Source organism: Manis javanica, chromosome 11 (assembly GCF_040802235.1).
Source record: "Manis javanica isolate MJ-LG chromosome 11, MJ_LKY, whole genome shotgun sequence".
Lineage (NCBI taxonomy): Eukaryota > Metazoa > Chordata > Mammalia > Pholidota > Manidae > Manis > Manis javanica.
Genome location: NC_133166.1, coordinates 12435069 through 12453164, shown reverse-complemented (window position 1 = coordinate 12453164; position 18096 = coordinate 12435069). Strand labels below are relative to the sequence as shown.

The 18096-nt window shown below is 38.1% G+C and overlaps 1 protein-coding gene across 17 annotated transcripts in view; it reads right to left on the bottom strand.

The window, feature by feature from the left end:
* The window catches only part of DLG2 (discs large MAGUK scaffold protein 2), a 1871010-nt gene that overhangs the window by 399837 nt on the left and 1453077 nt on the right, over positions 1-18096 (bottom strand). For 12 of the 17 annotated variants that reach the window (XM_073215942.1, XM_037010568.2, XM_037010575.2 and 9 more), the window contains one exon: positions 2861-3016. The exons of the other annotated variants lie outside the window; for them this stretch is intronic. In XM_073215942.1, coding sequence (XP_073072043.1) covers positions 2861-3016 — 156 coding nt within the window. The remainder of the gene's footprint in view (positions 1-2860; positions 3017-18096) is intronic. 17 annotated transcript variants of the gene reach the window in all.

The window sequence follows — 18096 nt, the reverse complement described above, 5'->3', positions numbered from 1 at the left end:
GAAAGTACAATTTAAGCTTAGATCTAAGATGACCAGAAGTTAACCAGGCAAAGTGTAAGAAGTTTCCTGTTTGAGGAAACAGCATGTGGGAAGCACTTGAGACAGGCAGAGATTTAGTGGATTTTGTGAATGTGAATAGTGTGGTCAGCAAAGGGGCGAGTGAAATGAGATGTTTAAGAGGCAGGCAGAGGCTAGATCATGCACAGCTTGGATGCCATGTTAATGCCTTTGCATTTTATACTAATGCAAAAGGAGGGAAATTGGTCTGATTTGTACTTTAGCAGAACACTTTAGCTGCACTGAGAATAAACCAAGAGGACAACAGTGAAAGTGGTGAGACCCATCAGGAGGCTACCATAGATGGGAAATGATGGAGGCTTGGAATAAAGTGGCGGAAATCGAAGGAGAGGAGAATGACTAGACTTGAGCTATATTTCGGAGGAAGAATCAATAGGACTTGAAGATAGATTGGATGATGAGTATGAGGGTGAACAAGGGGTTAAGTATGATTCTCAGATATTGCCTTGAGCAATGGGGTGAATGAAGTGCTAGTGACTGAGCTGGGGAAGTCCTGAAGGGGAGGAAGATTGGGTGAAACCAAGAATTGCAGTACCGGTGTACTGGTGGCCATACCACTAAAATGGGTGGGTGTCTGCACGTGGGTGCATCTGTAGGACTTTTTCTTTTTACAAATGAAGGATAAAATATGAAAAAAGGAAAGAAAGAAGGGGACAGGATTAGGATAAATGGAAAACAGAGTTCCCAAGGGAGGAGCAGAGGGTGGGGGATGGGGACTGGTACCTGTCAGGATTGCCAAGTCATTTGAAAAAGACATAGTCAACATGAGACTGCCATTTTTTAAAATTCAAGAAACATGAAAAAAGAAACCATATGGTCTTCACGATACAGATTACAAAAAGTAAACTGAAAAGAACTGTACCTGGTGCATCCACACAAAAGGTAAATTATATCATGTATTTATGGGTGAGGTTGTAGGGAGGGATGCACCAGTGGGAATGCAAGGAATGTGACTTCTGTGTTCATCAGAGAAGAGTATGGTTCAAAAAAAAGAATTCATTGACACTGAGCCAGAAGAAGGAAGGTGACAGGGTAGAACAAATATAGAGAAAAAGAGAAATGGGTAGAGAAATTTTCCAGCAAGCAAAGACATCTCTGCCACCATGCCTATGCCAGTGCTAATGGTCACGTGGGTTTGAATTCCAGCCGTGCCGCGTTTTAGTGGATGATCTGGGCAAGTCAGGTAACTTCTCAAGCCTCAATTTCCTTGTTTGTAAAGTGAAGATATTCATAGCATCTACCTCGTACGGTGAGTGTCAGAGTTAAAAGAAATAATACATAAGAAGGGCTTAACAGAATGTCTGGCACAGAGGGGGTGCTCAGTAAGTGTTACTGCTTTGCACAGCTGACCATAGATGCATACATACTAGAAAGTCATTATCTTAGGTGTGTACACCTCTTCACTTCCTATGGCTATGATAACTTTGCCCCTTTAGCTTCCAAATTATATAGTCCATCCTATCAAGAAGTAGTTTTATGATTTGTTAAAACTATAGGAAGATTTGATTAATATTTATAAAGCATTCTAAAATAGTATTAGGCTTTAATTATTGTAGTGAAACTGCCCCAGCTGATTACATAGCCAAAAATGTTCCCTCATTTTTTTCTAGAAATGTTAGATATAATTTAAATTTTGTTATTTAACTCCTCTAGAGAGACCAACAATTGACTTCTAACATTTTTTTAATGTCAAAAAACAGGGATATTTTAAGGATACCCTTTTGATATATAAATTTTCACTTTGACTCATTTTAAAAAATATATTTTCTCAGCCCTAACAATGCTATGAAGACATATCATATGAAGATATTCTATCTGAACACATAACTATATAAGCATCCCATCATATGTCGGAACATCACAGTTGAGATCTCTTGATTTAAACTGAATTGGAGCAACATTATGGAACACTGGATTCTCATTTTCTTCTCCTCTTTATCTGGCTATGCTATTATGTAAATATGGGGTTTTATTATTTACCATGCATATACTTTAGAATATTACTGCAGAATTATATACAACCTTTAGACTTAGAATGATTTGTTTACAAGTTGCTGTGAAAAGACTTAAAACATTCTAAAAGGGTCAAGTCTTGTCTCAATGTTGATTGGCAATGGCATACTGAGGACAATGCTGTAACTTCTTTGAACTTTTGTTTTCTTATGTAAAATGGGAGTACCTAAAGAAGAGCACGGAGGTAAACATCTACCATGATAAAATATTGTAAAAGTTAAGATTCTTTGCAGTTAGATAGAACCAACTAATTCTATAGTTTTGGACAGTTGTTTAATACTTCCAGGGGTCAATTAGGTGGTGGTATTAATTTAACATTTAAAAGATTTAATATTTTAACTAACATATTACATGGCAATAATAGTACCTACTTCTGAGACTATGTTATACCTGGAGCATAGTGTTTATTAAATATTACTCAAAAATGTACTCAATAAATGTTCTCTTTCATCCTTCTGTATGGGTGAAATAGTGCTGATTAATTTCCAATCAATTCTTCTGGAAAAATATAATTAGTACATTATGAAAAATTCATGGGAACAAAGAACATTTGGAGCTTCATGTGATCATGCCTGAGCGCTCTGTGATCACACCAGCAAGAAAAGGCAATGTTCTTAATTTCTCCCGTTGCACCAAGAGAGCAGAACATCTCTCCACCTTAAGGAAGATGTCAAGTGCCAGCAAAGGGAGCAGAGGCAGATTCTACCCATTCATCCTGGTGGAAGCACATGCAATTCAAGAAGATGAAGTGAGGAAGCGCATGCAGTACCTGGTCATCTCAGAGTCAGGGAGCAGGCCTAGGTGGTAGTGGGGGTAGGGAGTTGAGAGAAGGAAGCTTTTGTCACACTCGACAGGGGAATAGTGCCTGGGAGAAGCAGGCTTATCACAAAGTTTGTTCACAGTGCTGTAAACAGGTTCCGGAGGCCTGGCGATACAAAGGAAGAGAGAGAGATTCATGGTTAGTGTACACAAAACAAACTGTGCAGCTAGTGACATTTCACCATATGCAAAAGTAGAATTTCAAAACAGTGCCGTGGCTTTATTAGGCTTGCATTAAGCATCTTTCTAAAAACAGGATCTCTGGTTTCAAACCAGAAGTTTGGCTGATGCTGGGCATGATTCATATGCCAGATACCTCAGGAGAGTCACAAGCAACCTATAAGTGCCATAGCTTTTTGGATAATCCAGTCTGACAAGTCAAACTTTGGCATCTTCTGACATGGCTCATTCTTGAACTTTAGTCTCTTCTTAAGAGTGAACTTCACAGAGACCTTTCCTGACCATCTTGGCCAGAACATCCTGTTATTTTTCACAGCACCCTGTTCATACTTCATAATATTTTTTCTCAGCATGAAATAATTCTTTTTATTTGTTAATTTTGATTTTCATTAATGTCACTTTCACTACACCATAAATTGTATGAGAATAGAGAATAATATGTTTTGTTAATTACTTAAAATAGTCTGGTTCACAGTACACATTCCATGAATATGTGTTTAATGCACATATGAGTGAATAAATGAATATAACTTCCAACATTTATATTGCAGTCTGGAGTGGGGGTGGCCTTACCTAGGAATCTACTGGTTTATGTGATATGAGTGGTTCCTCTATATCTTTATTCATAGAATGCCCCCCAATCAATTGATTTCAAAGAATTTTCTACAAAGAAGATAATCATATTTTAGTAAAATTTGTATTAAATGAATTACCCTAGAGACACTGAAACATTATCTAAAATAGCAACATTTTTATAGTTGTTCTGGACAAACAAATATTAGTTACAATTTGGGCCAAAGATCTACTCTGAAGTCTTTGGTTACTAAAAAGAATCTTGCAATTCTACCCCCACTCTTTTAATACATGGTCTAAAATTGCTACCAATATCTTCCCTTTAAGGTAGGAGTTGAAAGATCTGGATTTAAATTGAAGAACTATCTGGCAGTCTGGGCCATGGGCCCTTAAAGGGAAAGCATGGCTGGGGAGGAAAGCCGGTCAGGAGGCAGGGCACCGTTGGCAAGGCCATACCCAGGCGAGGGAGGCAACACCACTCGGGGCCACAAGACACCAGGGCAGCAAGTGGTGGCCATGTGCCTGAGCAAAGGTACAGGAAATGAAGGTGGCGAACTTAGGGCACAGTCTATGGCTCTAGCCCTGACATGTCCCCTAATATACAATTGTTGCTCTGCCAGTGCTTCCTGAACTAATTGAGGAAGAGAGGCAGGGAAGGAAAGAGGGTAAGCAAAGCATTAAAAATAAACTTTACCTAATTTATAACATTACAGAGATTCTTACCTAACAAAGCATTTCACCACATAGAGATGCCTCAATCTATTTATTTTATACCACCCAGGAGAGTGGTGGAGGAAAGGTATCCGAGGGTCTGTTTTGTCCTCCAGAGAACTGACTCAGTGGTAAAACGAGGCACTTGCAATGGAGTTGGCTCGTTCTAACCCAGCGGCTAATGAAGTAACATTTACATGAAGAATTTAGGGTTTCTTAAGTGAAATAGCCAGTTTTTGTCTTGCTTTTGGGAAACCAGCGTATATTCTTAGTTAAGTGCTCCATTTTCAGATAAAACAAGTCGTTCATAAATTTCTGCTTATCAATTATATATACCCACCATTTATATGGTAAATGCCAGCCCTTACAAAAGGCAGCTGCAAAATCATTCATAAAAAGTGTTTCATCAGTTTTTACAAGTAATTCACATTTTGTGAAGGGATATAAAAGGAAAGGTACCTTCAGTGACCCACTGAAATACATCTTTTAAAACAGTCAGTTGGATACTGTTCTTGATTTTGGGGAGTGGAGGGCTCTTTGTGCTTTGTTATTGCCTTCAACTATATGAAGATTTATGTATAGTTCCCATGGATTTGGGGACAAAAGGCCCCACAATCCTGGTCAGATAAAGAAAGTTGCCTTGCAAGGCCATAGTCTTGTCTGTACTTGAAATGTGGTTATTGACACAAAAATTCAGCTTGGAAAGGGCTTCGTATTAGTGAGCTGCAAAAACATCTATTAAATAAGAGATATAAGGAGGCATGCATGAGCTCTATGGGAATTATTCTGGGTAGGCTATCACAAAAAGACCTGACACTATTCTCCATTTTTTTCCACTGTGAGATACAGCCACTGTGGCAAGAGGACTGGATTGCCTCCCAGACACCCATTTACCACGCTTTTCTTATGATTAGAAAGCCAGTTTTCCACTGGTTCCTTTTCCCATAGAAAAGAATTCTTCTCATTGTCCCTTGTAGGTAGATGAGATCCCATGAAAATGTTCAGTCCAGTGGGATTTGAGCAGAAGGGTTTTATGGGGCTCCTCTGATGGCTGCTTAAAGGGAAGCTGATTTAGCTGGGACTCCTGCAATTTCTCTCTCTCCCACTTACTCCCTCTGCTGACCTGGAACCCAGATATGATGGCTGGAACTTCATCTTGGCCCGTGAGGCAGCCTTGAGGATGAAGACAAACAATACAGAGAGTGAAGCATAATGATAGAGACTGTGTCACTGAGGAGACAGAGGGATACTGTTCCACCTCTGGAGTTCTTTTATGTGAGATAAAAATAAACTGTCATCTTGTTAAAACTACTGGCTTTTTTTGTCATTGTTACTAACAGGACCTAATATCAACAGGTATACTCCTACAGAATGTAAGACTGATAACCCAATACAAAGAAAGGACCCACCACAAGGTTTTAATACATTTAAGACATTTAATTCTCTCAGAGGTCCATCTCATACATTTTGTGCACACAGAAAAATATAAAGAATGCTATTTTCTGACTATATAATTTAGAGCCTATGACTTTTAGAGAACTTACTGCACCTTTATTAAAAAATATTATATATATATGAGATGGCAACTGATCTAAACTGTCAGCACAGGACTTAGGAGTGAAGGACCTGATAGCTTCTTTCAGGTCATAAAATAGTTTCACGATGACATCATTTCAGTAACATTGTACTTGCTGACTAGGAGGATTGATTCAATTTTCTCATCTGATGTTGACTTGACAGACCAAGAAAATGATATCACCCATTTTCCCCTAGTCCTTTTACCTTAGTAGCAGCATATTTTATTATTAGAATAAGTTGGTTAATTTATATCTTAAGGGGAAAGAAATCTTACTTGTCCATAAAGTAAATTAAGGGAAGAACTGTTACTCTCTGAAAACTAAAATAAATTCAAAACAATAAAAATGAGGCCCTGTGTATTTTCTAGTGTTGAGCTGTTGAGATTTTTGTCTATATCCTTTTGGAATTATTTCATGGACATAATGTTATTTTTGACTCACATATTTAGTAGATGTGGTATTTGGGGCAGGCTTAAAAATTTTGGATTTTAGAAAGAAGCTTTGATTTCTTTGCCTGTAATTACTTCCGGAACTGCTCACAGTGGATTGGTTCCTTGCCTAAGCTTAATTACTCATGATTCAAAGTCACATCAACACAGAGATACAGATATATTGCAGGTTCATTTTTCCCATTATCCAGTCTTTCATTCCTTCCCTATTTATTTACATGTTATTTTGTATAGTCATTGGCTAAAGAGGAGACATTTCAAATCCACTTTCTTCTCTTGACTGTGAGAACACTTGATACCTCAGAAGATGGGTAGATGAAAAACACCAAAACATGAATGCTTGACGAACCCGACCGAGCCTTCTTGCAATACCGACAATGTCCTCTCATAACCAAGCAGCCAAATTAAAACTATCAGTGAGAATCTCTTTTCCAGTGGCATAAAAATGGGGTTCACATTTGAAAATGTCTATGTTAGATTCATTATGGTTTTAGGATTCTATCATGTATTACGTACTATGTGCACAGTACAGAAGGCCATAGTGTAACATCCTGTAAGTATCACAGCAGACTATAATCTGAGCATAGGGAACAGCACATAGTAGGCACTTGAGAAATGTTTCTTTGAACACATGGATACTATTTTTTTTTTTAAAAAAAGAAACATTCTCCATTGAGAGAAATGAAAACCTTTGGCTCTTTCAAGGCAACCATAAAGTTATTCTGAATCTCCTTTCTAGGCTTAAAATTTTCAGGACATTTATTCTCAGAGGTTATACAAGGACAGAAGCCCGAACAACTGTCAGTTAGGAATTGATGCCTTTACATCCTTGGTGTGCACAGGTCATCCATCCACACTCAGAGTGACAGGCTTCATGTACGTGCAAGTCTGGCCCCAGCAATGCCTGCCACCCTGGCACCATGGTTCCTCAAAGACTTCCAGCCCTGAGCTTCAGGAAGGCCTAATGCTGAGAGTCATCATGCTTAGGATTTCCTGGCAGTTCTGTCCTCTGCGACCTCTGCACCAGAGAGATAAGAGAGGCCAATTTACGAACTGTCACCAGGATCTGGGTGGGAGGAACAGATGCTACCATCCTTGGCCATTTATTCAGTAAAGAAGGGCCACAGGGAAATGACTTTAGACATTTCAGCCAGTCACAATGGAAAGGACCTGTTTATATTATTATGAACCTCCAGAGCCACCTAGGTCAGCAGGTAATGAATATGGAAATCTGATCTGAGGTACCTACTGCCTCTTCTTTCTGTGGAAGCCCCTACAATGGGGGGCAGGGGGAGGAGAAGTAGTTAGAGATATTAGTGTAATCTCTCAGTGAATTTATAAACAAACCATTTATCTCACTGTCCACTTATCAGGGGCCATAGATAAATGGCTTTGTAGTCTCCTGCACTGAGCCATCAGCATTTATTTGCATATCTATGGGTTTATAATTGCAAGCTCATATAGCATATAATTAGCATACCCTGGGTCTTTGGTGATCTCTCTTTTCTCTGAACTCCATTAGCACTTGCTATTTGTTCTGCTTCCTTGGCGTTTACAGTTGCTAATCCACCATGCTGGTGATTAGAGGAAGGTGCTTCGCCTAACCGTACTCTAAGGGAATCTACCTTGCCTTCTATTTGCCCTACTGACTCCAGCCCAACTCAGCCCCCTACGTTAGCCAAAGCTGCCTGGACCAGGATTGGGCTCCTGACTGCAACCATGACCTGCATCGTTGGGCACAAAAGAAGAAGAAAAAAAAAAGCCTGGGCCAATTGGATTCTCCTATGAAATGTAAATAAGGGACAGAAGAAGGAATTATCAGCTGTTAGCCTAAGGAAAAGATGCAGACATGTAGAGGGTAGCTGTTGCTGTGTCCTCATTATAGAGCACCAGGGTGAAGTGCTATCAAATTTTATTGCTAAAGTGTCTTGAGATTCCTTGAATCTAGAATAACAGCCTAGGTTCATTATTTAAAGGGCTTATGACAGCTCATACTATTGAAATTCTCTGCTGGTTCCCAATATGATATTAGTTGTACAATAAAAATCAACTATCACCTCTCACCCTATTTCCTTACTGGAATGTAGGTCAGATCTCTTGCTTGCAGTCAATAGAGTGAAAAATAAAACAGGTAATTTGTTTTTAGAGTCCCTTTCAGATCGCCTCAACTAGACTCTGTCACTCAGAGATGAAAGATAAGACTTTGAACCCCTAGGTAATCACACAGAACCTGAGACTAAGGCCAGACTGATCCTGTTTTTAACATTTTGATATTTTGTTCATTATGGTTTTTCATTAAATTACTTTCTAATATATTGCATTAAAATATTATCATCCAATTACTGAGTTTTTTGATGTCCCCCCTTCAGTTTTGTGCTGACATGAGTACCACACTTGCTTCACCCTTAAGAGTACATATTGCAGTATATACATGTATCAAAGTAGTGATTACTTTGATACATGTATATATTGCAGTAGGATTGCCAGTGTAGGAATGTGTATTATATTGCATAATTACAGTGAAATATTATTTATATTCATTATACTGTGCATTAGATCTCTATGGCTTATTTACTACTCATTACAAGTTTGTACCCTTAAACATCATTACTCTTGTCCACCCTCTCCCCATTCCTATCCCCTAGTAACTGCCATTTACTCTGTGTTTTATCCTAATTAGTACTTTCAGGCACTGATACTCACTCTGAGAATGTTGCTCCCAATCAGGCAATTCATATATTAGCAATTTAATGTCATGTGGATTTTCTACAAGAAGGTTGGACAAAGGAAGTAACAATCCGTGGTTTTCAGAATTACAAAAGGCACTGCGTAATGGCCCTTCTACAGACTCATTTTTGCTCCTGACATTGAAAAGTTCACTGATCCTCTGTCACAGTCCTGGACATGGATACTCACGTTCTCCAGATTTCACTATTTTCATGGTGTCTTGGGATGCGCCATCCCCAACTCTACCCCTCCTGTGTGCCTGAACCTTCATGATGATTTACTTCCCTGTGTGACTTACAGTGGTGGTGGCATATAATATAAAATTGTCGGGCCATAAATAATTTGTTATTAATAACAGTCTGTGTACCTGTATCTACAAACATTTACTTTCCAAAGCAGGAATTAGGATGGATTCACCATTTTCTTTATATAAACACCACACTCAGTTGTATTTTCCGAAGTTTGCTTACTGAGAGAAACGGCAGAGTGAGAACTGCACCACTTAAAGTCATTTTGAAAGTTGTGAATTATTAAGGTGTTTTATTTCCTCAAAAGGATGTTTGTGTTTCAACAAAATGGGGCTCTCATGGTAGTGGATTATAAATGGTTCATGAAGTGCTTTATTGAAATGAGAAGTTGAAGGTCAGTGCCCTTGAATGGTGACTATAAACAGGTATATTTCCAGGTGGTGAGTATCTGGGTAAACAGTATTTTTGCTGCATTCTGCCAGATATTGAAACCAATATTATCTAAGATGCACAGGGTCAGTGTTTTGGTCAGACGAAGGCCTTTGAGACATGGATTTGAATTATCTCAGTAAGGTTTAATATGTCCTAGCATAGTGTTTAAATTCCTATATTTTTGCAAACCTAGCTTTATATTTTGTAAACCTAGTTAAAACATAAATGACCAAAAACCAGGTAATACTTACCTAGCATCTTAATGGAAAATAAATTTTTAAGCATAAAGTAAATGGAAGAAATCACATAAAAGATGAGAGATATGATTACACAAAAATTTAAAACCAATGAAGTAAAAAAAACCCTCATAAGCAAGCAATCAGCTGGGGGAACATCTGCTTAAATCTATTTATCAGTATTTTTGAAGATGTTCCTACAACTCAATCAGAAAAACTATAAACTTTTAATAGGAAATAGAGGCGTTTAACATCCAGTCACAAAAAAGGAAACACAAGTAATAAATCCACACAAATATAAATGTTTAATCTTACTAGGAATCAAAGTAATATAACTTAAATGATAGGCCCGCTTTGTTTAAAAACAATAAATAATTTTAAAGTTGATAAATCACAATTTAGTCATGGTATGGTGAGATAGACACTCATATTGCTGGTTCTGTGGAATGTAAAACCCCCCTTACAGCATTTCAAGAAAGCAATTTAGCAATATATTTCAGGAGTTTTAGAAGTAATCCTGCCCTTTGGTCCAGTAATCTTATCTCTAGTGTGCAATCCTAAGAAGAAAATAAGAAATATGAACAAAGCCTTCCACAGAGAGCAAGTCATGGTGGTTTGTTATAGGAGAAAAACAGAATTAAACAAAAGGAGACAATAAAAATGTCCCATATGGAGACAAAGGTACAGAACATTGAAAACATATCCACAGGCTGGCTTGTTGTTTAGCCATTGAAGTTAATATCTATGAAAAATGTTAATGGTATAGGAAAATGCTTTCTTTTATAATGTTGAATGAAGTATAGTACAAAATTGCATATGGGGCTGTGGGACATTGGGAGATGAAAGCACCTCTCATCATTTAGTAAAGAAACTGAATAAGAAGATGGGAAAGAAAACAGGGTGGAGAGTAGGGGAATTCTAGTGCAGGGTTGGTATGAGGTCCAAGAGGGCTTTCTAGGAAGTGGTAATAAATAGGGTGTACAAAGTTCCAGAGGAATCTAAAAACATGCCCCATTTGGGATGTTTGTTAAAAGCTGGAATAGGAGACAAACTTGAAAAGGTCGGCAGGTCTTGAGCACAATTCTAATATCTACAAGTAATGGGAAGCCACAGATGTTAGTGTTCTTCCTACTGAACGCAATTAAGGGAGTCCGATCATTTTTGCTGTTCATTCACACACTCACACATGCACTTCACAATTATTTACCAAAGGCCTACTCTGTACCAGGCCCACAGAGGTACTATATTTACATACATATCTCCTATATGTGTGTGTAATAAGATAAATTGTTCCTCTGCTCCCTGAGAAAATATTTTGTTTGCAAGGAAATTGGATTGCAAGGGACAGATGATTACTTGAGCTCTGCAGGTAATAGGGCATATGTGTAAGGAAACCCAGGAAAATGCTGAACTGGCAGAGACCAGGAAGAGTGAGATCTCATGAGCCAGCGCTTTAGAGCTTTTCCATCAAGATAACCCCTTTCTCCTGGGCTATTTCTTTCTCCTTTCTCTAGCCACCAGTTTCCATAACTGATACTTTATACACGAGAGACTCTCTACCTCGCAGTTTCTGTGTGATCTTAGTTTCTGCTTCCTAATAACATCAACTTGTGCATGACTCACGGTGGACCGTCTGGTTTCCTTTACATTATTAACTGTTAAGTTCACCTTTCAGTGATAGTGGCTTCTTCCACCTGCTCTTCAATTAAAAATTCCTAAGAAGAATCTGATAGACCTGATTCACATTTTTGAGTAACCCACATTACCGGCCACAGCTGGCTTCTGGATTGGCACCCTTTGGGTCAAGTACACACCCTGTCCATTCAGGTCTGGCTGAGCCACCTGAGTCTTTCAGGTCTGCCCCTTTTCAGAACTGCAGGCAGGGTTCAACTATCTGAGGTGAGCTGGGCATTCCACGGGTATTCTCAGATTTGGCTTTTTGGGTAACTACCCATATCTCTGTATTTTCAGTCAGTACTGTTCAAAGATGGTATAGAGAAAGAAAGCCAGGCCCTTCCTTTTGGAGAAAAGTTTGGAAACAACAAAAAGAAAAGTTTGAATGATGGAAACATATGGGGAACATCACAGAGGTTGCCCAAAAGAAGATCTGAAGCTTAATATCTCCCCAGGGTTTCTTTCTGTTTATCATGGTATTAAAACACAACATAATAGAACAAAACCTCTACCTCTACAAAAATCATTTTCTTTCCTCAGAGGCTCCGAGATTATTTTTATCTGTAACACCTAAACTAAAGGTTTCCAAATCTGATAAGGTCTTGAGTTTTGAAATTCACACCTACATAAGAATTTCTGAATATGTTTAGCCAAATTATACCTCCTAAAATAGAATGCAAAATGTTAATTCAACTATATACTTTTATGTGCCAATTTTACATTATTAATACAGACTCACAGGGAGAACACCTCTTATTCCTTTAACTGAAAAAAAGCTCAACTTGAGTATAATAACAGGTCCCTAGAAGGAAAATAATGTTCAAGTACTATTCTCTACTTATCAATAGGAAGGATGAAGTGGCTTTAACCAAATCACTTAACTGGATTTCCGTCCCATGGCTTTGCAATGGTACATTTTCCTTCACTTCATGCAGCAGTTACCATTTCACCTTTCTGGACCTGTTATTGCAAACAGGTTATGGAACCTGACTGCTGGCCAGGAAGGAAGAATAGGACATCCACAGGAACAGGAGATTGCCTTCTTAGCACTGCCTTGCTCTTTTTGAAAGACTGCTCGGTAAGAAGCACTTCTCCTAGGATTTAGGCCAAGACACAGATTGAGGTCATAAAGCTGACGGTATACATCCTTTTAAAATCAAATACTGATTCTTCTTTCCAACCTTAAATATTTTAGGAAGTTCCTGTAAATGTATGTATAAGTTGCTCCTGGTTTCTGGCAGGGCCTCGCTCCTACTTTCTCCATAAAGCCTTTGAAAGTGTACCTGATTGCAGATTTTTCTCTTTTCTAAACTCCCATGCAGTATGTTCTTCATGTCATCACTTGGTTGTACTCTGATGTATTTTAAATAACAATAATAGCAACTACATCTATATATCTTGAGAACTTACTATGAGGAAGGCCCTGTGTTACATATGCTTTAAATATCATATATCAAGGAAACGTCCCATGACTCCCAAGATGTATTATAATCCTATTATCTGCGAGGCTGAGTGCACTGTGGATAATTTACTTGTTTGCTCTGACTCTCCTTCTGGTTTACTGCATTTTTTTAAGTCAGCAAATGGGCTTAATTTATTTTTATATTTCTGGTGCTCAACACTGTATATTTGTGCCTGAATTTATTCCTATGCCTAAATCTATACATAAGCATACAGACATACAATTTTTAAATAAAAATTTGATCTAGATCATATTATATATATTATTATGCCATTGCTTTTATTTTTAAATTTATGTTGCATGTTAGACTTCCTTCCAAGCCTGTACACAAAGCACCGTCTATACTTTCTCTAATAGCTGCAAAAACCCTTTTCACACGCCAGGGGTGATGGTACAAACTGAGAAATCTGTGATGCAGAAATACCTCTTGCAGGAATCTGTCCTACAGAATTGAATACAGTAGGTACCCATAGAATGTCCTTGTCACAAAGTTTGTAAAAGCAAAACACTGGAAAAAACATACATGTTCATCAGTACTGAATGGATATATGGCATTAAAAACATTGCTGAGGGAGCAGATTTGATGACATGGACAGATATTCACAATCTAAGTGAAGAAGCAGATTTAATAGTATCCATACAGTCTAATCTAGTTTTTCTGAATAATAAAAAATAGAAAGTATGATCCCAGGTTTATGTAATAGATAATCAGATGAAATGAGTTTGGAAGCATATACCAGGGAATTTGCTGAATATCATTTCCGGGAAATGTTATGTACATAAAATTTTGATTTTCTCTCAATATTGCATGTTTTCTAAATAACTCTTAGATAACATTTAAAATTGTTCATACTCTGAGCTGAGAGGTAAAAAGCCATGCATCTGTATAGGCAGCATGGTATCAGTTTTGTGAGAAGCGTATCTGTATGCCTACATGCATGTTTGGAAAAGTCACTGAAATGTCTGTGCTTTCTCTGAGTAGTGCATTTATAGGTAACTTTGATTTCTTTAATTGTATCTTCTTGCATTAAAAAAATGTATCCCAGAGGATTTTTAGGGACTTGTACTGGGTCTTGTTCAATTCAGTCCCAAAGAGCAATGTATTCTCAAACAACTCAGAAATATAAAATATAAATGTTCTTACCTTAAGGATACTTTTCCTATAATAATGAGCAACTTTTATTTCTATATGAGGCATAGGTAGGAAGGTATTATAAGAATGCTAATGCTGCATATGAATAATTGGTTATGAGTAACTGGATGGCTTAACTGGCACCACCATCTTACTATTTAAATTTGTCAGCCTCTCAAATGTCTTCAGCTATGCCAATATATTCATTTACTAGTTAAGTTTTAGTCTACTTCAGGGAAAGTATGTAGTAGCTAATATCCTTTTATAGAAATGATGACAAAACAAATTTTCAACAACTGGAGTCTTTTTTTACTAAAACATCTACTCATTTATTTAAGATATATTTATGCACTTAAAAGAACATAGAGGCTATGAACATGGAAGGAGGATGAGACTTCAGGCTACAGGCCTGGGGTCTGCATACCGCTCTGCTACTTAGTTAGCTGTATGACTCTGGGGAAGTTCCTTAGATTGTCTGAATTTTGGCTGCCTTATCAAGAAAGTGGCTTACCTTAAGACTGACCATATAGGACTGCTATGAGATTAAATGAAATACACTAGGCAAAACCTTCACGTATCACTGCTCCGCAGTAGGTGCTCAGTAAATAACTAGTTTTATGTACTAATCTAGGTGATGTGGAAGATAAAAATGTGATCCAGTTGTAGATTCTTCCCTCAAGCATCACTTTGTCTTGGAGAGAGGATATGTGTTTGTATGCGTGTTTAGTAAAATAAGGCTAACACTGGTGAAGTGTGACGGAAGGGAAAGGTAGACTGTCATGGGAGTTCAAAGGAAGAGGAAATGATAGCCAGCAGGGAGAATTTGGGAGAATCTTATGAGGAGGTATCACTGGAGCTGTGTCATGAAAAACAGATAGGATTTTGAACATGTGAAAATGAAGACAGAGATGGCTGAGGGCAGCTTATGACTGGCTGAAGGTGTTGCAAGAGCAGGCAGGGAAGATGGTGAAGCCAGTTCATACTGGTTTAGTTGGCTGGAATATGGAGCTATCAAAGGGAAAAGTGGAAAATATATCTAAAAATACGGCAATGCACAACATATGAGCCCATTTACAGCACAGCTTCTATTTTGATAGAAAAGATAAATTCCCTTAAGTCTTGGGACGTTAAGCGGATTTTGTATATTTGAGAAATTTTATAGATATTTAATCTCCTAGGAGGTGACACATTTTAGTGAAACACAGACCAAGTTTGAGTACTAACTTTACTACCTTTTAGCTTTGCAAACTGTGACAAGTTACTCAATCCTTCTGATTTTCAGTTTCAGTTTTCTACAAATATGACAGATACCACAGGACAGGCATATGACAGGACTACTGTGAACATTAATAGAAAACAAAGTAGCCAAGTGACTTACCAGAATGATTGACATTGGCAGAACTCAGCAAATAATAATCATATTCCCCACAGTCACCAGACTATTCTCCTCACCATTTCCCAAACCTCCTCTCTCTCCATACCAAACATATTTTTGAGACAGTCATATACATGGCCCTCCTGTTCATGCTCTGAGGAGCTTTAATTAAGCTACCTCTCCTTGTAAGCCACTGGCCAAAGAATTTTCCAGCAGTTTGAGCAAGAGCACAAATTACCCAGAGGGATGAGATGATAAAAAAATGATTGGCATTGACGTCCGTCTAGAGAGATGACTCCTGGCCTATCTCAAGGACCCAGAGAAGACTGGGGTATTTTTGTTTTTGGAGATTCTGACTGGAACAATACACCCATCAGAAGTGAGCACTGCTTTGGAATGAAGATACAGCAATAATGAAACCAGATGGGGATTTTTTTTTTCCTTTTCAAGACTATCAAGAGAGCTGAAACTTCCACTACTATATCTAATCAATCTGGAATAGATTCAGCAGATGGGAGAAATTTTATGATACATTCTGGTCACAACTACGATGGGTACCAGGCAGCAAAACTGCATGAGGATCATGATAAAAAACAGACATAGTGACAAGTAATGGTTGAGACATCAAATAGCCAGGACTGCATAGGTTGGTGTCAAGAACCTTGAGGTCCATTGAGGAGAACTCCGTGTCAGCAGAGTGGAGTGCAGAATACAGAGTTTAGAGTAAAGTAATTCCATAATCTTCTCTTTTGTCTCTACATGAAATACTCTGTAAAATCTATGTGACTTGCTTGAGCTCTGGAATTAGACTTTTTAAGCAGTGGGGAAAGGAAGTGGTTAAATAGATTATTGTAAAGATTACTGTAAGAGCAGAAGGTCCTTAAGTTTCTCAGTTACTCTTTGGCCAAATACATCATCACCTTTAATCTTCACAGCAATAGACTTTCACAGTGGATATTACCTATAGTTTTTGGATAAGGAAACTGAGGCTCAGAGAGGATAAGGTGGCACAGATAGGGGAGTGATCAAACTATGATTTGAATGCAGGTCTGACTCTAGTGTGTGCTGTGCAATACCTCATTGAAGGAGACTAAGTGAGGAATTGTAAAGCAAAGTAGGATTTGCCAATTGTGTCTATGGGAGTAGTGTGCATTACTGAATCTCTGTGTTTGCCAAGGTATCCAGATCACTGGGTTTCTACGAGGAGCATCTAATTACATGCAACAAATCCAAGACAGTTAGGTGGCAGCTTAATACGAACATGGAGGTTGGAATCAAATTCTCCATTCACCTGCCCACAGCCTCTGTTTCACTGTCTTCTCCATCTGTGATAGGTCCGTAAGATGAATGACAGCTACTGCTGACTCTTCTCTACATTTAGCCATAAAGGTATTTTCTGCTTTGCTCTAAGGTGCTCTAATACTTAAAGAGCCTAAAATTATATAAGATTCCTGTTTCAATAGGAAAAGGTGGGGTTGGGGTTAGGGAATAGACTATTTCTGAATTGTATTAACATAAGCTGCTTTTTCTAAAGCAATGCAAATAATAAAGGAGGGCAGTAGGATATACTATTGAAATATTTTTTAAATTAAGGTATCATTGGTATACAATCTTATGAAGGTTTCACATGAGCAATATTGCAGTTTCAACCTTCACCCATATTATCAAGTTCCCCCTGACCCCATTGCAGTCACTGTTCATCAGTGTAGTAAGATGCTATAGAGTCATTACTTGTCTTCTCTGTGCTGTACTGCCTTTGCCATGACCTACCTATATTGTAAGTGCTAATTTTAATGCCCCTTAATCCCTTTTTCCCTCCCTCTCCACCACCCTATGCAATCCCTTCCCTTTAGTATCCACTAGTCCCTCTTTGGCATCTGTGAGTCTGCTACCTTATTCCTCCAGTTTTGCTTTGTTTTTATACTCCACAAATGAGTGAAATCAGCTGGTACTTGTCTTTCTCCACCTGGCTTATTTCCCTGAATATAATACCCTCTAGCTCCATCCATGTCATTGCAAATGGCAGGATTTGTTTTCTTCTTGTGGCTGAATAATATTCTGTTGTGTATATGTACCACATCTTCTCTATCTACTGATGGAAGCTTAGGTTGCTTCCATGTCTTGGCTATTGTAAATAATGCTGCGATAAACATAGGGGTGCATCTGTCTTTTTGAAGCAGGGATCTTGTTTTCTTAAGGTAAATTCCTAGTAGTGGAATTCCTGGGTCAAATGGTATTTCTATTTTTAGTTTTTTGAGGAACCTCCATATTGTTTTTCACAATGGTTGAACTAATTTACATTCCTACCAACAGTGTAGGGAGGTTCTGCTTAAACTACTGAAATATTAATTTGTGTTTTGAACTTACTATTTCCTCCCAGATAATCAGATAATCAAGCCTTTCTATTCCA